The following is a 22,174-nucleotide window of genomic DNA, read 5'->3' as shown; positions in this document are numbered from 1 at the left end:
AATAATAATAATAATAATGAAGGTCATTGTTACTTATATATCAAGGCCTTTATTACTTTATTATCAAACAGGCCCACAGCCAACATACCCATCCGGACATACCATCAGTCCTTCAAATTAAGGGTACTACTTGATGGTAACTGATATTTTTTCCACCAACTGCAGACAAAAGTGTAAATCTTTTGATGAGAGTTGCCTTTTGGAATATATCCGAGCCCAGACAATAATAGAATTCATAGTAGTTCGCAGCCGCACTGCTAATATTAGAACAGACAGTTGTTTGGGTTTCTCTCCCGGGTCAAGCTTTTAAATATAATCAAACCTGTTTCCGAAAGGGCTTCAGACAGAGGAGCGGGGTGTTGCATTTCATTGAATGAAACACACACACGCACGGCTCTCCGCTCACTGACGCACAGGCTGAACTCCCTCAGAAGTCCTTGCGCGACCTCTTCAGCGGAACTCTGGTTACAGCTCTCCGGAGCAAAGTGTCTGCGGTGTGAATCAGACACCAGGGAGTTAATTATCTGTCGGCCAGGAAGAAGACACTGTAATCTCTTCTGTAATTCCAGTGAAATGCCACTTAGGTATCGTTTATCTGCAAAATATGAGAATACATGCAATCAAAATAACAATATTCCCATAATCCAGAGCTGTCAGTGTGGTTGAAACAGCATGCATGTTTGCCTCATATACATTTATGTCATATGGCAGCTAATATGATCATAAAATACTTCCAGCCCAATCTTTTACTCATTTTCTTTTTAGTTTTGTGTTGTATCCATCTTAAGTTTATTATTCTTGTTAGTGCATTTTCATTACAAACAACGCTGGGCAATAACTTTGTTTTTACTATTGGTTTTATTACAAAACATCATTAACACAAACATCTGAGGATTAAAAGCCATAACAGATACACAGGAAACAAATACGGTTTTTACGACAAAACATTTCTCTTTCTACAAAAACATGCACAGAATTTACTAATACAAAGATTATCATACAGCCAAATACAAGTTATAATCATATCCCAAGTTAGTTCTTGCAGTATTATTTATGGCGTGTCCCTTCTTTGTGATCCAGTGAAGGAGTTCATGCTGATCCAGCAGCTGTACTCGAGAAGAAGAAACAGAAAGGGACACATCCTCAACTAACAGGACCAGCTAGCAGATCACGCTTCACCTGCTTTAGATTATCAACTGGAAGACACAAAGATGCAATAAATATTTTTAAATGGTCCCACACCCAGAATATGAAACTATTAACACATATTCTGTCCATGTGACCATTATCTCAAGTACTAGTAGTATATATCTATACAATATCTTATATATTGACATCTTGCCCTCCTTGCTCTCCAGTTTCTTAGTGATAACATACTTCAAAAGTATCTGTGGAGTGATTATTCTACTGCAGTAAAGGCAGATCTAATCAAAATCACTTCTATCTTGTGATGATTTTTATATGTAGCATCATGAAATTTCAGAACTGTAACATTTTGGAGACTGAACATATCACCCAGTTCTCATGTTAAGATGTCTGTAATCAGTAAAATGATTTGTCTGAGGGGCACGTTCATACCAGACTCATACTTAAATGCCACACTTGAGGTCTAATTAATTACGCTTGTGTTTCCCAGGCATTCCTTGTAGTGAATAAAGAGTCTGACTAATTTCCCAACAACTGAATTTCTTTAATTAATTACACATGGCAATTTAGACTATTTTGATATCAAACAAGCCGACTGGAAGTTGTATATGAACCTTAAAGTAGTAGTTTTAATGTCATATGTTGTTTATAAATCATCAAAAAATTAAAACAGTTGCCAAAGCAGCAAGTCAGTACTTGTGACTTATTTCAACAAATCTGAAAATATTCACTCGATGCTGATTTATGTTTTGACATTTCATCTTGTGTCTGGTGTGTGTGATTTGTGAGATCAGAGTCTTTGAAGAGTTGAAGCTAAACATTTCCTGACATGCAAGTACATTTCTGCCCCGCTGTATCAACTTTAAAGTGCTGGCTGTTGTCCTGAAGCCATTAATGGCAACAGCAGAAGGGCGACCAGTGCTCCCTGTCCCAGCCTGTGAGCTGAATCTGGTTCAAACAGACCCATGCAGCGAATGATGTGTACTGATTGGAACTTTTTTAAATAACAAGGGAAATCACTGCCATAATGCTGATTGTTTTGGCTATACACACCGCTGATGCCACAGGGGATGAAATTTATTTTGTTTAAATTTGATGCACCATTTTTGCAATAAAAAGCAAAACGTTTGGCTGCAGTACCGCGTGGCTTTAGCTACACCAAACTACTCCGTACATACGTGAGAAAATGTTTTAGTTTTTGTCATCAAATGAAGTAAAAAATCCAGGACCATGCCAGCTCATCAGTAGTTTGTCAAGTTAATGACAATCCTCTTTTAAAGTCTTAAAGGCAGCTACAATGAAGCCAGTGAGGATTAGAGCCAAAATTTATGTAATGCTTGAGGTATTAGAAAAAAAAAAAAAAAGGGCCAACAGTTATTAAATAATTTGCTATGACATCATTTTTCATTTAAAAACATTGCAGCAATTTGTGAGCAATCATACAGGGTCAGTTGTTTGGTTGTAACTGTCAATCATGTGCAAGAATTCCTAGAGGGATGAATTTACAAAGGTGTTCAAACACCACTGTATCTAATTTCTTCAACTATTTCCACATAGCTCCCCGTACACATATACATAGAATCCAAAGGCTATTTCACAACACCGCAGCGCATGAGTAATTGTGAAACAGAGCAGTTCAATCATTCATCAAATTCTATATATCCCCTCCAACAAGGAAAGCTTGAGCCCAGGCGCCCAAAAAAATATGCTACTTATTAGAGACAAATAGCATATTCCACCTCGCCAGATCCAAAGACATGAATGCTAAAGACTCTGCTGGGTGCTGAAGTTGGCTCGTGCAAAAGGAAAACAGTCAGAAACACATTCCAAAACAGTCCAGGGACAGAATAACCTAACTGTGGGAGAACACGACAGTCAAAAATGTGAGAGGAAATTAATCGAGTTTGAGGGGAAAACTTCAGTTGTACTGATGTTTGGAGGGAAGGGGTCCAAGTAGGGTTGCTTGCAGGGTCAGGTTTTCTAAAGGTGTTCCAGCAGGAATGTCAAAGAGACAACACAAGAGGGGTTCAAGAGAAACACGATCCAACATTGATCATAACTTATGATGTATTAATTGATAGTAGAGCATTCAAGTCATCAACAGAGCAGTGAGAGAATAATGAACCGTGCCAACATGTCATCTATATTATGCTGCCATCTTGTGGCAAAGTTGTGCCAATACACATTTAGCCCCTGCAGAATTATCTTTAAAAAAAACATCTCACAAGCCTTCTAATGTAAGTAACAAACAATGGTACAGATAGAGTGTATTTAAGAAGTAAATTAACGTGGTTGCTGCTTTTGACAACCACCCTGAACTCAGATGCATTTCTGAGTGTGATCATTCACTCTGTAGTAAACAATATCTGCCCAAACCAAAACAAAACACATGTTCCCAGGAGTGTCTCAATATAAACTAACATAGTAAGAGATTGGCAAGGGCTATATTACAATTAAAATTGATATCAAAGTCTTGCCTGCAAATTTGAGAGCATAAACATTTATAAAAAATAAACATTGCGAAAAACATAAAACCCCTTTGAAATGTCTCCTTACTTTTAGGAGGATATTGAGCTTGGGAACAAAGAACCCTGGGAGTGTAGTTTCACTCCCATTTTGTTGGCCTTATGTGCTTTTGCCCCGCAGATAAACATTATTAGAGCTGAAACAACTGCAACTAATTTGATAATCTAATTAACAGTCTGAGCAAAAAATGCAAAACATTTGCGTTAAATGACAGCAGTGTGAATATCTTTGGATTTTGGACTGTATGTTCGACAAAATAACCAATTTGAAAACATCATCTTGAAACCTGGGAAAGCATGACAGGCATTAATATATTTCCTGAAAACAAACCAAACTTTTTTAATGAATCGAGAAAATGATCAGCAAATTATTCAATTCTAAACATAATGGTCAGTTGCAGACCTAAACAATATGCTACTAAAATATTCATACCTGACGAGTGACAAAAAACAAAACATCACCAATATCACGACTAACAACTAATCTTTTCATATATATAAAACTGAATATGAAAGATCATAATTTTATCTTACAATATATACAGTACAAACACAATGTAGTGAGCGATGACAGATTGCACTCTTTCCAGGATACGGTACTGATTGTTTCCTGTTTGTTTCTAAACTACTGATATTAATAGTCTGAATGCAAGAAAACCCCGGAGGGCCAGAGGTGACAGTGGATGTTAAAGAAGTTTATGCTACAGAGTCACTGGCTAAAGCGTGTGTGTGTGTGTGTGTGTGTGTGTTAAAAAAAAAGGTCAGTGTTTTTTGTTTTTTGGCAACCATGTTGCCCAGAATTTGTCAAAACAAAATGCCTAAGTTTACAGTGTAAAACTCACAATGACAACATTGCATCCAATGTCATCTAAGGCCTATAAAAAGCTCTGTATAAGGTTCTGTCATGTTGGGGAAAAATAAAGTTTTTACATTTAATCAAAGTCAGTGCATAACAGCAAATAGTTAATGTACAGTCCACACAGTTCAAAAATAAAGACCAATAACAGTAATCCTCCTAAAATGGACAGAAGACTGAATCCCAGTTTCAGTAAAAGGCCCAACTTCCAGTGATTGAGCTGTAGTCCATTTGCACTTTACAAGAACCAGTGACAAGTACCAGTATTATCCACACTGGGAACAATCCAGTAAAGAGAGAAAGGTTTTCTCTTCAGTTCACAACACTTCATTGACATGTGCGTGGCTCTGCCCATCTTCATCGGCCTCCCTTTGAAGCTGCTGGTACTTTCTTTTGAAAAATCCAAACTAGAAAGAGATATTACAGCATAAATATTGTCACTTTTTCTGTAAGAATATGTCCATAAACACTAATGTAATGACTTGGTTAATTAGTTAATAAATAGGTAGATTGGTGATCAAGATTTACTTTTAATCTAAAGGCAAAAAGCTGAACATTTCTATGAAAGCACAGACATGTGTAGACAGACACGTACCTTCCACAGCAGTCCAACAGCCAGAGCCAACAGCAGCAGTCCGGCGATGATGCTGCCAGCTATCACTCCCACTGGAACATCACCCTTCTCTCCAGGTTTACTGACTGTCAGCACCACCTGGACAGGAGAGGTCATTACATGGTCTGTCTCACTCAGATATTGCATGAACAAAAAAATAAAAAAGGGATTTAACACATTTTGTTTCTGATTTTTGCAATGGCAGGATTAAATCACATTTTGACATATGACAGTTGTTAAATAAATAAAATAAAAAATGTGTTCACTGTCATAACTCTCTTCCTTATTCGGTTTCTTTACATGAATTCAAATATTGAAATGTGATCTTACTGGTAGCTCTTTGAGGCCGATAATGAGCAGATCAGGGTTGGAGGTCTCAACGTTAACACTGGAGGTCAGCTCAATGGTCTGATAGGAGGCCTACAATGACATTTATACAAATCAGATCATGAAAGCATCGTCATTAATTCATTAATAAGCAACATAAGAAAATGAAAGGTAATAAAAGCAGACAAAATAACCAGTACTTTAAAAATTCATTGAATACATTTACCGAGAGAAATGTGCCACTCCAGATCCTTGTTTTAACTTTCACAAAGTAGGCGCTCTTAATTTCAGTGTCTTTGAGGATGCATGTCATATACTGGCATTTTGCACTCTTGCAGTCCTGTCAGTGAAACAAACATTAACAAAAGGAGATGAGCAACACTGAATTGCAGTACAAACACAATTTTAATTTCTTCTGCATGAGGGTTATTTAAAAAACAAATACGTATATTCTGCTATAGATATTAGTTAAACTTGAGTTGCGCTGTTAAATGCGTAGACTAAATTTAGGGGTATGAAATACATTATAATATAAATACAATATAAATTGAAATAAAGTATTATTTGAAAATACTCAACACATAAAACATAAAATTCTAAATAACATCTGTATGTGCAGGTTATAGCTTCATATTTGATGTGATTTTATAAAACATAAAAACTAGGCGAAGTATGCATCAAATCACAAATACACAAGAATATGATAAAATCACTATCATCAATATTTTATTATGTTAATATATTACAGATTCAGATTCGTGCATTGCTAGCTTCTCTAATATACAAGTGAAAATGCTACACATCCTAAGGAACATTAAGAAAGTTAATATAGAAAGAGAAAAACATGCAAAACGATTAGTGACTGACCAGCTTATCTATGCCTCGGAGGTTCTCCTCAGAGAAAGACTGTTTGTAACTCTTTCCACTGATCTTCAGAGGATCCACCAGGCCGCTGGAATCACAGCTGATAGAATCTCCCTACAGGTGGAGAAGCCTAATGTCATTTATTGTATAGATGTCACATTTCTACTCAGTGGGTCCCATCCTGGGGGTCCCAACCCAGACTAAGGATTGCCAAAGATTCAGAGGGGGGTTGTGAAGCCTTCTTGATTTTGAAGTTTGTAAGAAAACTTAAAAAAGTATTTACAGTAAGCCTATATGTCAGAATTTCTTTCTGAACATTTATTTTTTAAGAAATCACTAGTTTTACACAAACCTCCTACTTTAATTGTGTTTCACTATTTTTTATCAATTGTCCTGTACAATTATTGTCATGCATTGAATATGAACTATCCCTAAAATATGTCACTTAGTCAGGGGTCTTCAGTTAACTCAGTGATGGAAGAGGGATCCCCTAAAGAAAAAGGTCAGGAACCACTGCTCCAAATCATACAGTAAATGTGAAAAAAGGAAAATGTACACAGCCTGACTTAGGAAATCTGAATTTGTGGGGGCTATGAAGCAGTCTGAATCAATCTAGAACAACATCAAGTTCATGGTTGCCATCAGATCACCACCAACTCCTGTCAACTCAGTTAAACACTGTATGTTACTGTATATAGAATTGCTTGAAAGTCTATAATATTTGAATTACAGGTGTAAACAGAGACATTTATGAAGTAAAACAGTTTTTAAACTCAGTAAAAAAGTTGCTGGTATTTGATACAGGCACCAGTACTCACTTGTGTGTCCACATTGGTAACATAGAGGAGTGGGTTTCCACCTTTAGTGGTCAGCGGCAGAGCAATGGTCAGATACAGGAGGTTGACAGGGAAGTTACTTGTTGAAACCTTTGAATACAATTTGTTTTAATAAATATATGTTATAATAAATATAAGAAATTAGATAATGATATTTTAAGAGACGGATTAATTTAATGCACCTTCACTGTAAAGTTAAATTCTGGGCCGATGTCATCTAGAGTTTTCACCGTTACCACTGGAGTGGCAGCATCTGCCACGTAGAAATTGATATTTGACTCCCTAGGACAAATAAACCATAAAAAATTATACTTTAATGCATTTCCCATTGTCAACTGTCAATCTTGCAATACATGACTTAGTTTATAAAAATACTGTTACAGTAACATAAAGTAAAATCACCTAGACAGAACAATCCCCGCATCATATCGAACAGGAATGGATATGTCCACCTTGTTGTCTGCAGGTCTTTCCTCTTTACCATCACTGTTAAGAAAAAAAGAATCAGAACATTATTACACATAATAATTAATATGAATTAAGATTCACCATTTTTAAATTGAATTTTAGTGAATTCAGTGTACCTCTTGGCCTCAAATTTCACCTCAGCTTTGTTTTCCAGCTGATTGAAATTGTAATCAAAATTGATCTGAAATTTTATCTGTAATGAAACATGATGTTTTACATTACTCACTGTAACAACAAATACATTTGTAAATCAATATCAATTCAAATAGTTGAGTAGGTAAAAAATATTTTATTGCCTGCACTTACCTCTTGGCCTGTTTTTAAAGCTGGGTATCCCACTTGGCAAGTGACAGTTTGAGTTTGTGTTGAGGTGCATTTGACTCCATCCGTCTGTAAATGTTTAATTCAGAATAGTACATAACTGCTATGTGGCTTTGCTACAATGACAATACATAAATAAATATCAAAGAACATTTAATACACTTTACACTCTTTTTTTCTGTCTCAGTAAATGTTCAAGTATGGGTTAGATTAACTGAAAAATTTGTTTAATGATTTATGGTGATGCATTTTATTTAGTGTATGTGTATGTATGACATATATTATTATGTTGAAATTTCTGCCTAAAAAGTCTATTTAAGGACAAGTATATGACTTTTTCCACATTAGCATCATGTCAATTAAAACGGCTTCTAATGGAGCCTTTTTTCACTCACTTCAGGAGGAAAGACGGAGGAATAGTAGAGGTTGCTGGAGAACGTGGCCAACACCTGAGTGTTGTATGCGTTCTCCTTTTTATTCTTCACAACAACTTCAAATGACAGTTCTCGGTTATTAGTGCTGACCAAAACGGGAGCTGAGCTGCAACACAAGACCTCAGATTACTGCACTCTGTATATGTCACGGATTAACGGACCAATCACAGTATGAGTATTGTGTAATTGACTAGAGGGATAGAAATCATATGTAATTAAAGTGATCTTTCCCCCATTACACCAAAAGATGGGACCTATTGTGAGCTGTTATTCACATTGGTTAAAAGCAATTATGAACACTATTGTGTTGACTTGCGTCTTAAAATGCACAATCCAGGAACAAATTGCCTTCTTTAAAGACAAAGAAGCACAAAAACAGGCATACACTACAGCCAAGTCTACAAAAATAGAAATCAATAGCAGCTGCTTGTAATATGGGAAAGTACTTTAAGAAGTCTTGTATGTTCTCTGTGAAGTCCTTGTTCATATCCTTTCATCCAAGTTAATTCACAGAGCATGTATAACACAAGTTTATTCCAAAGCTCACAAGTCTGAACCAGCCATTTTATGGGCTATGAAGTTGCTGTATAAACTGGAAAACTCTAATTTGTGCAGCTATTAGCAATTACAACAGACTCATAAAACAGAAAAAATAGAAAATGCTGTAATGGTTGTTAGGAGTTACCAATGCATAACATTAAATAGAGGATTACCCATTTTGCCAAATTTGGTGTCATCTTCACACAAATCTTTCTTCCCTGTTATATAAATGTGTACAATATTAGAGGCTGCCTTTATGTGCAGAGGTGGAAACTAACGATGTAAAAATACTTTGTTACAGATTTTTACTGACATTTTCAAAACAGATTTGTTACTTTAGTTTTAATGCATTTGAGGGGAATTATTAATTATTATTATCATAATTTATATCATTGCACACCTTCCAAACATCTAGACCGGTGCATATTACACATGACAGATTGGGCTACATACCATTGGGCTTTTCTTTTTTACACAAATATTACTACTTCTACTTCAGTAAAGAATGTGTGTACTTTTACCACCTCTGTATATGTGGGATAACAACCTTTTCACACTTCTAGAAAAATACACGCAGGTACAGATCAGTACATAGAAAATCAGTCTGACTCACAGTAAAGAAAGACTTGCCTGAGCTTGTTCTGTCTATATTGTTTTTACTTTAATTTAACAACAAATCACGTGAAACCATGAAACAGAGCACATCCTGTCTTTACTTGAAACCTGTATATATCTGATGCTGTATATTGTATATGTATTGGAGAGCAAGTATGATATGTATCTTATACCCCTGAGGCAGATCAGTAGTTCTCACCTGGACGCCTTTGTGTCTGTCTTTGCACTTAGCACCAGATCACTGACACACACGTCATCAGAGCCACAGTCTTTTGTGAAGGGGATCTGAAACAATAACAGAGCAGGATGCTGCTTTATTCTTCAAAGGTTGTATTTTCAATAGATGTCTCTTCTCTTATAATCTCCTTAGATTTGTAACAAACATACTATAAAGGAAATGTATTATATTTCTACTGCAGTGGAAGTACTTTAGTCTTGTTGGGAAAACACATAGTGTGTAAATCTGAGTACTTGCGTGATGTTATGAAACACTTTAGTCTTAAAAGCCAGTAATCATCACGCACACACACACACACCATATAATTTTAAATGACTGAATAGTAGAAACATTTCTGCAAGATAACAGCTTCGCCTACAGTCTTATCACCTGATCTGTTTCCTGTAGATTTAGACCACAGGCAAAAAAAACATTAATACAGATTTATAGATATCATGTAGTGTTTGTCACTTACAAAAAACTCCCAGGCACTTGGAGAAAACATATCGAGGACAGGGTTCACATCTGCATTTTGCTGCTCGATTTCTACTTTCAGACTGAGGGAATTGACAAAGTCTGGTGCCTCCTGTTAAAAAAAGCACACGTGATACTATTTTGAAAAAACACATTTGAATATCTCTACAAGCCTTATCACACGAGGGTACTCACATAAATCACCTCACACAACTGAATCATTGAGAGACACAAGATGACTTTCATCCATTACCTGAACATAAACCTGGTAGTCTCGACACAGTGGCGCAGATGATATTTTTGCCTTTTCTGTGAGGAAGCGCTCATTGTTCTGTGTGAACAGTCCTCTTGATGTCACTCGTGAAGCCTGCAAGTCAGCATCCAGAGTCAAAGTATAGGATATATCTGAAAGAAGTGAAAATATACTGTATATGACATACTCTCTGACACGTGAGTGCAATCATTTCTTTCTTAAAAATAATTTCATGGGATTCTATTATCTTTAAGGAATAGTTTTGTGCAATACACCTATTTGATTTCTTGCTGAGAGTTAGATTATAAGATTGATACCTTGATAGGTTGTAGTAATATTCTGTTTATTAGCACTTTTTCTTTTGTTTCTTATTAAATCAGTCCTAAACACAGTACTTCTGTCTGCTGACATGTTTGTATGAGCAAAATATAATGTATCCGCTGGTATTGCTAATTATGGCTAACCTGGCTAGAGCTTGGTTTAGCCAAGCTACCTGTTTCCACTGTTTCGAGCCTTTGTGTTAAGCTAAACCAAGCAGCTGCTGGCTGTCGCTTAATATTGACTGTACAGACATGAGAGTGGTATTGCTCTTCTCATCTAACGCTTGGCAAGAAAGTGAATAAGTGTATTTTCTAAAATGTTTAACAATTTAAGTAACAGAAATCGGGCATCCTTGAGAAGCCTAACAGGTAATCAGATTTACCAATGGGTCCAACGGGGTTCTTGGGCCTGAATGCAGCACTGAAACAGAGGTTGGCGGTGAAACATGTAAGCTTGCGTCCAATAATGTCGCAGGGTTTGTTGAAAATGTTGATTTTATTGGGGTTGAAAGACGCTTTAGCGGTGACAGACGCAACACCTCTGGACCTGAAAATCAAGTGCAAATTTTCATTATTAACAGCCAGATATTACCAGATATAAATGATTGGTTCATTTAGTGAAGTTATTTCAGGTTATCTTCATCATTCCCATATATTGTGATGATTGTGCTATTAAACTTACCAAAGCTGCACCACTTTGCCATATGCACCAATGGAGATGTCAGGGATTGTATCACCATTAAGATCTTTGTAGCTATCTAGGGACCTTCCAAAATACTGCAATTGAGGATCCAGTTTGGAGCCAAGAATTCTCTGAAAAAGATGATAAACAATAATCATCACTCTCATTATTTCATTAACTAAATGTATATTCATCATCAACAGAGAATTTAGCTCCAAATTCACTTTTCAGTCAGAAATTAAACACAACAGATTCTCTCCATACCTGTGAGAACTGTTGCTTTAATGTCTCCTTCTCCCCATTGTAGATGTAAATAACACCTTTTCCTTTGTCCTCGAGGGGGGCTCCAACAACAACATCATTGTAACCATCGAGGTCCAAGTCAGGAACAGCAGAGATGGCCATCCCAAAACGTGCGTTCTCATTTGAGGACGGACCATTAAGGAATCCCTGCTCGTTCAGTATACCCTTCAGAAGAGAAAATTATTAGAAATGAAATATATCACGTTTGAGAATCTCTTACAGTACACCCACTTTTCCAACAAACCTGTGCTGACTTTCTAAGTCATGAAAGGAAATGTAATTATATAGGATGTCTCTTCATTATGAAACACTGACTATCCTAATGCATCAGTGTGAATAGTGGTAATCATGTTCACTGTTTCTCAGAAAATCCAGACCACAAAGTGTTACTCTAAAAGTAAAATTTTTACCTTGGTGACAGAGAAGAGGTAGACCCTGCCTTCTTCTCTCTTCAGCTCGCTCATAAACATAGGCGCACCAACCAGCAGGAGGTCTGTCACCCCATCTCTATTCACATCCAGGGAGCAGAGCACGCTTCCAAAGTATGACCCAATCTAGGACAACAAAAGACAGGTTTTTACTGACGATCAATTACATTTGTAAACATTAGGTTCTTGGTGGAAAATGTGAATACCATATTCTCTAATCTCATACCTGTTTCCCTCTTTCTGAATCTATGATAGCAGATTGCTTCTGGGCGTTGACGGTGTAAACGATAACCTGTCCAGAGTGGTTGGAGCGAGGTGCACCAGCTACAAAGTATTCTGTAGGCCCATCGCTCAGTGTGGTGACAGAGTAACCTGGAAATAACCACAAGTAACACATTTAAAAGTTGATATAGTACATTATAAAGTAAATTTGATCAAATAATGTACTTAAGTAGATTTTTGAGGTATTTGTACTTTACTTGAGGATTTTCTTTTAAATATGATGCATTACTATTAATTACACAACTAAATTATAAAAAATATCTTAAACTATTATTTTCTCTGCCTCTACAAGCTACTATATTAAAATGCTGCTTATAAATAAATGCATCAATAACATATGAAAACAGTGACAGGCTCTACTCTGCATAACTAATACTTTTACCTTTGATACTTTTAGGGATACTATTTTTTTCTGACTTGTTCTGACATACTTGTGTACTTTTACTTAAATATTTTTAATTGTAACATAGTATAGGTCTATACACTGCAATATTACTACATTTACATAAGTAGGCAATCTGAATGCTTCTTTCACCACTGTACTTAGACCAGCCATTGTAACACAGTGCCAATGCAGAAACATGAGTGTGAAAAAGACCAAATCATTGCATAAGGTCTGTGGTATACATACTGTTTCTCAAAATATTTGTAATATAATTATTGCAAGTTTGTGGATTCTCTGAAAGCCATTGAAACAAAAAGCATTATAACACATATTTTAAGTTAATTTAAGTTTTGAAAATGCACCAGAGTTATCCTGACAGTCACCACAAGGCGCCATCGTGAATATCTACTTATACTGTATATACCACTGCTGTGTTTACACTTGTATTACCAGCTCAGTGAACATCTCCATTCCTTTATTGTTTCATCATCAAGTAACAGAAGCAAAATGTATAATAGAGTTGGTCAAATAAATCCAGATGATCCAATGCTTACCCAGTAATGAGCTGTGGTTCCTGTCTTGAAGAGTTCCTTCAAAGGCTGAGAAAGGGAGAATGTCTACTATTGACCCTTTTTGATGGACGACGGTCCCGCTCCAAGCATAGGCTCCCACTGCTCCCAGCATCAGCACATCCTTAAACAGCCCAGGCCAAAGACCAATTAACAGACATCATATAATACACAGCATTAATATTCTGATCTGTCTTACAGACTGAGCTTCTTGAACGCATAACCTGAAGAAATAGCGTGACATAACATCATAACAGACTGTACGTTACTGTGAACACTATGAACATAGAAAGATATCTAACTACCAAACATTCATAATTATACAAAAGAATGACAGTATAGATCTATATACTGCAATATTACTACATTTACATAAGTAGGGAATCTAAATGCTTCTTTCACCATTGTAATTGACCAGCCGTTGTAACACAGTATCAATGCAGTAACATGAGTGTGAAAAAGACCAAACCATTGCATAAGGTCTGTGGTATACATACTGTTTCTCAAAATATTTGCAATATAATTATTGCAAGTTTGTGGATTCTCTTGAACTTGAACCACAAAAAGCATTCAGCAGTGTAAGGGATTCTGTGATCAGCTTTATAGTCACTTTAAATTTTGCTAGCTGTTGGTGGTTACTCAACAGTATTTAATTATTATAACATATTTTCATAGCTTTGATTACAGAACTGGTGGCCAGTGGTGTGTATGTCTGTACTTTAGACAAAGTATTTGTGTGGCAGGATCTACAAAACCGAAGGATAGTCTGGCAAACACTCATGCATCAAGTACAAACTCCTGTGTAATGCCTTGGAATCAGATAAGCCTTCAAATTACACCTCTGTTAGCATATTTCAAACGTCCCACAGCAGTGTCTGAAAACAGCTAAACATGTGAACTTACTTTGTCACAATTAATAGAAAAGTGTTAAAGCACTCTGTACCTGTTGGCTGGAGTAGTGAGCGCTGAATCCCACCTGAGACATCTCCATCTTGAAGTTATCACCCCCTTTTCCAGTGCCTGGCAGGGACAGACCATTGTGTAAAAATCAGAATCAACAACAGAGGAGCAGATCAAGAATCATTCTTGGGATGCTCAGATATGACAGATGTGTTGTGACATGTCTAGATGAGTTCCTTTGAAAACGAGCATGAATGAATATGCAGTAAGTAAAAATAAATAACATTCACCTTCTATGTTGAAGATGCGGTTCCCCAGTGCTCCAGCGATGGTGGAGAGGGCTGCCTCTTCCGACACATTGAAGAAGTACTTTTCTGTGGGTAAACTGGCAATGGATTTGATTTCTTTTATCAGGTTTTCTGTGTTGATGTTGTTTCTGATGTAATAACCCAGCACCTAAAAAAAGAGTGCAAAGACAAAAAAAAGATGTCTAGGTAATACACTGGCACATCAAAACCTCGAATTAATCAGAAACGTGGAAAATGTAAAAAAGTTTAGGCAAATGAATTTTACAAAGCTACCCAATGTTATGCTATCAGCAGGCATCACATCTCATTATCTACAATAATAACTATAAAGATAACTTGAAGTATAAATCATTACCATAAATTATAAAAATGTTCTAAGTAGTTGGAAGCTAAAGCTGTATTTCTGGTTCCATCTCAGCATCAGAACCCTTTAATGAATCCACACAGTGGAACTTTGTGATTAAAATCAGGAAAATGAAGCTTAAACCTGTGACTTGGTTTATTGAGTATTGATCTAATGTTTGTTTTATGTTTGTACATGACACGATGAGAGTAAATAGCAAATCATCGCTTACAGCAATACCAAAGCGAGTGATGCCTTGTTTCTCACAGTCGGCAATGACCGTATCTCTGAAAGCCTCGTCGTGAGACTCCCCATCAGTGACGACTACCATCACCTTGGCAGCGCCTGGTCGAGCGCCGTTTTTTGGATTGAAACCCCACTGACTTGAAGAGAGCACACACAGTGGAACAACATCAAAATAATTATTCAGTCCTGATCAGTTAATAATAAAACAGACCAGACGGATAGAGAGAGCAACATACAAATTATAAGAAAAACAAGACACCAAGCAAGCAATCAAATATACATTATAAGTAAATAAACACATGCAAACATAAAAGGCAACACCAACCTGGCATACTGGATCGCATGGAAGGTATTGGTAGAGGAACCATACATTTGTGCGATTCCGGATGTTGCAGCTATCATTTCATCCTTGGTTTTATACTCGTTCAGTTTGAATTCAAACTTGGGATTAACTGCATACTGTATGACGCTGACCTGGCATAATAAAGAACGGCGTGAAAAAAAAGCAAAGACAGCTGTCAGTAATGACCACAAGGAGAAAAAGATTATCCCCTGCTTCATCTCTGCCTACATTTCCTTTTATGGCTACCTGTGTGTTTTGGGGTCCGATGTCGAGCGCAGGTATTAATTTCTGGAGGAACGCGGTCATTGGTTCCCAAGGATAAATGCTGTTGGAGCCGTCCAAAACAATCACGATGTCCATAGGCCCTCCACATGCTACAAAAGTCATGAGAAGAGACATCATAAAACATTTAAGGAGCATTCATGAAAGGAGCTAAGGTCATACCCTTCACGTTACTGCTGAACATTTTCTGAAGCTTACTATTATTATTTATTTTCTAGCTTCCATGCAGCTGGTTTCAGTTAATGGCAATTAAATATAAAAAAAATTGAGAGAATTGAGCCTTGTTGCCTTTTTTTATTTGTTAAATTACATTAGTATGTGGTTACATGGCTGCAAGCAGAGACACCTTCTTGTTGGTGAGTTGGGAATTGAGAGCTGAGGAAAAGCTGAGCACTGACAAGCTATGATGTAAAACAAAATTGAACCCAGAAGACGAATAATAACTTTGGAAAGAACAATTCAAACTTGGCCATGTCTTGCATTAAAAAGGTCGCTGTTTAGTAAACCAACTATAAAATCTATGATGTTACAGTTTCCACAACAAAATGGTCGCTGACGGCATAACAGGGTGACGTAGCATGACATAACATTACAACAGAATATACGTTACTGTGAACACTATGAACGTAGAAGTATCTAACTACCAAACATCCATGATCATACAAAAGAATGACAGCTCTTACTCTGGACAGCAGGAGAAAAGGCGGGTTGAGGTTGAAAGAGGGGGTTCAGTTTTGCACATATTCCTGGGTAGAAGTCCTGATTACCACACTTCTGTCCCCAAAGAGGACCACACATCTGTATTGGATGTCCACAGAAAAAAGAGAAGAGACTTAATGGAAGTGAGCAAACTACAAAAAAAAAGGTCATCTGGGAAACGACAGTTACCACTGTAACCAGAGATGTCTGCTTTATGATACAAAAAGGCTTATTGAGATACCAGAATAATGATATTTTGTCACTACCTTTAAAAGCTCCCAGTGAGCTCTTATGTCTGAGTTCAAAAATGAATTACATTGTTGTTAATTGTACATTCAACTCATATGCTGAATAAGTGTTTTTTTGTGGTAAATAACAACACATTGAAATTGTGCAGTGTCGTGCAGTGCAGTTATTTTGAATTACTTTCTGTTGCAGAAACCAATTTAGCTAAGCCACAGGCACACTTCCTTCCACCTTTAAATAACATTTTAATGTAAATTTTTTAGGAAGTCATGATTTAATCGGTTCATGGCACACTGCTGTGTCGTCCATGCGTGTCCATCTTGTGACTACAATATTTCTGACAGCACTTTAAGAACGTGTTATGCATCCAGATTAATAACAGAAACACAAGAAACAGATTTATAAAATATCTGTAATATTTTAGGTTAGAAAGTAAAAACATATTTTTTTGCACCCCTCTTTCTCTGAAACATTAACTGGTACATTAACTTTTTTGTCCACCGGCCAAATTCAAATTTTACCAGCCAATCCACTGTTCATATTTTACCGACATTTGGCTGGCGTTAATTTTGTGCCATGCTCTGAAAGAGCATGATTAACGTTCTATCTTTGGTGTGAAAGCAGACACAAATACAAACACACATACCATCAAACCATCTGCAGGCATCCGGGTAAGAGTCAGCCCGAGGCACATATTATCGATGGCGTTTTTAACATTTGGAATACTGACAGAGTCTGTGGATAAAGACAACAAATTAGCTCTTACATTAAAGTTCAGATTATAGTTGTTAAATCTGAAATGTATACAATGTGTATAACTATCATAAGCTGAAAGTATAAATAAAATACATGCTTTGCTATAATATACTGCTGGTGACGCATCTTTCAGTGCGTGTTTAGGCACTTTAAGTAAGTTAAAGTGTTAGGAAGTTAACATGGCCAATGTTTGGCAGAGAGGTCAAAAGCTAAATAATAAAACCCCAAACCTTACCTTGAAGATTGAGCTTGTCACAGCTGTTTCTGGACCCTGAGACTGGACACTTGTAAACATCCCCCTTCCTGTTTCGACTGAAACCACTCCATGGAGCACTAACCAGGAGCCTACAGAAAACAACAATATTCATCTCTTCCACACTTGCATAAACATGTACCGTAAGTCTTTGAATGTTTGTTGTGTACAGTATTTTATCCAAATGATTTGATGCTGACAGTGGTTACAGAATTTCGGTCTATAGATGTTAACTTGCGGTTGACAAAGAACAAAAGTAACTTCACTACTTTAAATATATGTTGAAATAAAACAGGAATCAAACTTTACTGCAGTAACCTCTGGGCCAATTGTTATACAAAAAATATACATCAATATCCGTCAGTATCATTGTAGCTGCGAGTTTGAGTGTCAAGTCATATCATTTTTCTAACCTCCTATAAAACAGCAAACAAGATTCTACAAGTTCACACAGAAGATATCCACTTCAAACACATTTTCCCCACATCACAGCATTCAGACACTGCTTGTTGTTGTTGAAGCTGTAACTTAAGACATTTCTCAAAATCCAGAACAGCCAGTAATAAAAAGTATATAAGTCCCAATACTGCTGTAAGGCTGACCCTAAATTCGACATAAATGCGGCATTTTCTCACCATGTCAAACACAGCACGCTAAGCGGGACACATCATTCTTATTTGTACGTTGTAGGACAGGAAATGGGATGTATCACTGTTTTTTCTCATGATATGATGGTGAAATATACAGTCAGAGATCACCCTGAGATACCGTACACTTCCTCTACGGGACACTCCTCCAGACAGTGAGTTACTCTATGAGACTGTGACTCAGTGTGCAAGATCCAGACATCAATGAGACGTCCAGTTACTGTTTAACTAAATGTCACAAATGAGTGGGACAAAATGTAAGAGGCTTTAAACATGACCAAATTACTTGTTTCACACACAACCATGCAACAATGTATTGCAACATCAACTTATCAGTAGAGATAGACAATATGACAGATATTCGTATCAGTGTCATAAATCCAGTACACTTACCAATTGTTAAAAAATAAACTATGCTAGAAACTCTGTAAAACTATAATTAGCCACATTGGTGCTCCGACATACAGTAAATGCTAATGTCGGTATGCTTCAGTAAAAAACACAAATGTCAACCTCATGGTCACCACCAAGAAGAAAGGTCAGGGGATGAATATCTGTGCAGAATTTCCTGACAATCCATCTAGTAGCCTACTTCAGTGTGGACCAAAGCGGTGGACTGAGCAGCCGACCAACAGACCGGCATTGCCATCCCCAGACCCCAGACTATAAACATGGTTAGAAACAAGTAGTGCTACAACAGTGTTGAAGAGAGGAGCATTTAACAACACCCAACCTCTTAACCCTCGCAGTGCATTAAACAAAAACCATAGCAATTTCCCTCCCTTCAGTTAGAACCAAAATGATACAGCTGAACTGGACACAAATGAAGTGAGATTTTTATTTTAATCACGGTGTCTGGTGCCAACACTGCAGGCTAGCGGTAGTAGTGTGTAACAATGTGGAGAGTTGTTTACTTGCCACAGAATACCTAGACACTGCTGATAACCATGTGTGTCTTTTTACAGCAATAGGCCTTCATTTGCAAAATGGATATTTCTACAAGCAAAAAACTCCACAACGTGACAAAAATGCACCTATCAGTTCAGAGAAAGAAATATTACAGTTGGTGTACACAAACAACTTTCAGAGCCTTGAGATCTCAACCCTGCAAACTGTAGAGCATCTTTGGGATGAGGAACATAGATTTTTTTTGTAATGCACACAATAACAAAACACCTGGTGAAGCAAGCTCCTTGTTGAATCTGGAATCCAGCCTGTTCAGGTGTACAGGCCTGTACTGACAAGGTCTATCTACAAACGTGGCCCACTGAATGTGAATCTGCACTTTTCTTCTTTGTTTGCTCTAACTGCTCTCTCCAACATACGAACAAAATCCTTAAGCGATGACTTAAATTCATACCATTTGCCCTCATGGTTTGTTGCTTGCTGGATTGAGTAGCCAAACTCTTCCGCTGCTGGTCCACTGAAAATCTTGGCTCCTGCAGTGCCAACGTTGAAGGACTGTGAGTGCCAAACTCTGTCAGCTGGTGGAGGAGAAACATAATGGTGCATAACAGTGACAGTGACAGTTTATAACAGCACCTCAATGATCATCATGTAACTCTTCACAGTTGCACCTACGCTAAACACATTACATTATTTTGCAGTTTTGAATTTGTGTGTCTGAAAGTTCAAAACAAAATTAATATCATTATTATTTTTAAAATAGGTTTGAGACTAAGCAACTTAGTCCTGACTTCCTTCCTGAGTCAAGAGGGTGATTTTGGTGGCTGAATCGTGTATGTTTTGAAATCCACATCAGCTTGACTCATGAAACCAACTCAACCCACTAAAAAGCTTTTCAACACTCGAAGGTCACACTAACCATTGAGGGTTGAGGATTGCGTTAATAGAAATTGCTTGCCCCAGAACAGTGTGTTTCTCCATAGACAAAAATCCACCTTCAAACACAGCTCTCTGAACACCCTCAGGACATGAAACTTCCTTGCTTATGAGTGAGTCTTGCTGCAGCAATAGACCCACAAGCCCATACAGGCAGAGCTCAGTGATAAGCCCTGTGTTCCCCTCAATCAGCAGGGACAGGAATGTGGATGGGTACTGGACTCAGGAGACCTTCACTAGCTCTTGCCACGCCTGTTTACCTGCAGCACAAAGTAGCACTTTGGGCTCCGCAAAGCCCCATAACATATTCATATTTCCTTTCAACCAGAAATGGGAATGTCCATATAGGAGAATAATTAAAAGTCTCCTGTCTGGCTGCTGCTTGAAAGCTTCCACAAGTTACAGAGCAGGCATCGCGCAACACCAAATGGCGTGACTTTTCTCCGCTATGATGCACATTAAAACGAGAAATCTGGTCTTATTTATTCCGTGCGGTTTGATAGCAGATTCAGAGGAAGGAGCGCTGCAGGGTGAAGTGAAATCTAATTCAAAACAAACGCTCTTCCAGGCGGATTCATTCAATAAAAAGGACTGCATACTGAGCGTGCACTCCTCTGCTGCTTTTCAGATGTGTTTAAAAGTGTGTGGAAATAGTTAAAGATCACATTCAAAGCTGCAACGAACGACCAATACACATTTCCGAGTCTAATCTTATGAAAGCGATTTAAAACCCCTCGCTATTCGTGGCATGGGTATTATTTTGGATCTTTTAACTCTGGCTGAGGTGATAATGGAAAAAAGAACAGGTTCAAAGTCCAAAAAACAAGTTCAGTACTTACTAATTATGACTGTAAAGAAGAAGATATTCCCCCAGAAGAAGTCCATCGTCGTCTTTATTCCATTTGTATGAGGTGATTAACTGAAGCACTTGTCAAAAAGTTGAGGCAGCGCACAGCGAGTCATCGGTGACGCACCGGACATCCTAAATAAGGACTTGTGTTCTTCCTCTTACCTGCCCATGCAGACTTTGACCAAGTACTATCAAAGGGTGTGAAGTGAAGTCTGCAATAATAAAGTCTGACTGGGCGAAGGAGGTTGGGAAATCCGGTTATGACCATCCCGAAAAAGAGACTCCTACACGCTAATGTCATCTCAAGTCATTTAATGCTTTTAATGTAAAGCTTATACTGAGGTTTTTATTTATTTTTTTTAAAAAGAAGGTTTGAGGCAAATGTTCAAAACAAGCCCACACCCATTTTAATCGAGAAAACTCCAGAGCCACAAAATGGGTGGAAAACTTAAATCAGATGTCAAATAAAAGAATAAACATCATCAACTGTCTCCCATCACCCTATAATTTCTGTAGAGTTATGGTTGAGAGAAGAAAATCTGAAGAAATGTACAATATTAAGAATCTATAAACTTAATCTTATAAACCCAAACAATAGAGTCTATTCTGAGATCTGTAAGGAGACTGAGCCTTCCTTCCTTAACTGGAAAACAATGATGTAAGTGCCTCCATTGGATCATGTGTAAGAGACTGTAAAGTTACAGGGGAGGATGGAGAAAGAGTGGAAGGGCATTTCATTTTAAATAAATGGTTTCATTCCAAAATGCTGTTTTGGAAAGAATGAAGGCTTGTTGCTTGTTGCTTAATACCCACACACATAATGACGTTCACTGATGTCATAGTGATTGGTGAGAAAATAAGTAAAGAGGTAGTGAATGTAAGTGACAAGTTCAATGTCACAGTTAAAGGGATATTGTGCAAAAAGATTTAGATTTAGTGTTCACTGGAACAATGACGTTGTTTTATAATGTCTCCTGGGGGTTTGGAGGGGGAAAATAACC

At 37.3% G+C, this 22,174-nt stretch overlaps 1 protein-coding gene across 1 annotated transcript; it reads right to left on the bottom strand.

Annotated features, from left to right (window-relative positions):
* Nucleotides 1-3,982: 3,982 nt before the first annotated feature.
* Nucleotides 3,983-21,296, bottom strand: itga2.2 (integrin, alpha 2 (CD49B, alpha 2 subunit of VLA-2 receptor), tandem duplicate 2). Its single transcript, XM_035657632.1, has 30 exons — nucleotides 21,163-21,296; nucleotides 19,842-19,965; nucleotides 17,817-17,926; nucleotides 17,472-17,560; nucleotides 16,564-16,678; nucleotides 15,845-15,972; nucleotides 15,581-15,729; nucleotides 15,242-15,392; nucleotides 14,649-14,814; nucleotides 14,402-14,478; nucleotides 13,444-13,582; nucleotides 12,449-12,594; nucleotides 12,205-12,348; nucleotides 11,756-11,959; nucleotides 11,492-11,622; nucleotides 11,193-11,356; nucleotides 10,490-10,641; nucleotides 10,238-10,348; nucleotides 9,745-9,830; nucleotides 8,352-8,496; nucleotides 7,942-8,025; nucleotides 7,752-7,828; nucleotides 7,570-7,653; nucleotides 7,350-7,449; nucleotides 7,150-7,257; nucleotides 6,335-6,445; nucleotides 5,694-5,807; nucleotides 5,471-5,560; nucleotides 5,123-5,239; nucleotides 3,983-4,934 (listed from the first exon to the last, which is right to left on the bottom strand). The coding sequence occupies exons 1-30, from the start codon at nucleotides 21,206-21,208 to the stop codon at nucleotides 4,845-4,847; spliced, it is 3,552 nt and encodes a 1,183-aa protein (XP_035513525.1). The 5' UTR covers nucleotides 21,209-21,296; the 3' UTR covers nucleotides 3,983-4,844.
* Between the last annotated feature and the right edge of the window lie 878 nt (nucleotides 21,297-22,174).

Source organism: Morone saxatilis, unplaced genomic scaffold, assembly GCF_004916995.1.
Source record: "Morone saxatilis isolate NCDOM2014 unplaced genomic scaffold, NCSU_SB_2.0 Contig16, whole genome shotgun sequence".
NCBI classification, from domain to species: Eukaryota; Metazoa; Chordata; class Actinopteri; family Moronidae; genus Morone; species Morone saxatilis.
This window is presented reverse-complemented; position numbering and strand designations above follow the sequence as displayed.

Excerpts from the sequence above, each read along its gene's own strand:
- itga2.2 (XM_035657632.1), bottom strand. The coding sequence starts at position 21,208 with ATGGACTTCTTCTGGGGGAATATCTTCTTCTTTACAGTCATAATTA. Across the intron at positions 16,679-17,471 it reads TGCCTGCAGATGGTTTGATG|ATGTGTGGTCCTCTTTGGGG; the intron begins GTATGTGTGTTT and ends CATCCAATACAG. Across the intron at positions 11,960-12,204 it reads ACCTCTTCTCTGTCACCAAG|GGTATACTGAACGAGCAGGG; the intron begins GTAAAAATTTTA and ends TCTCTTCTGAAG.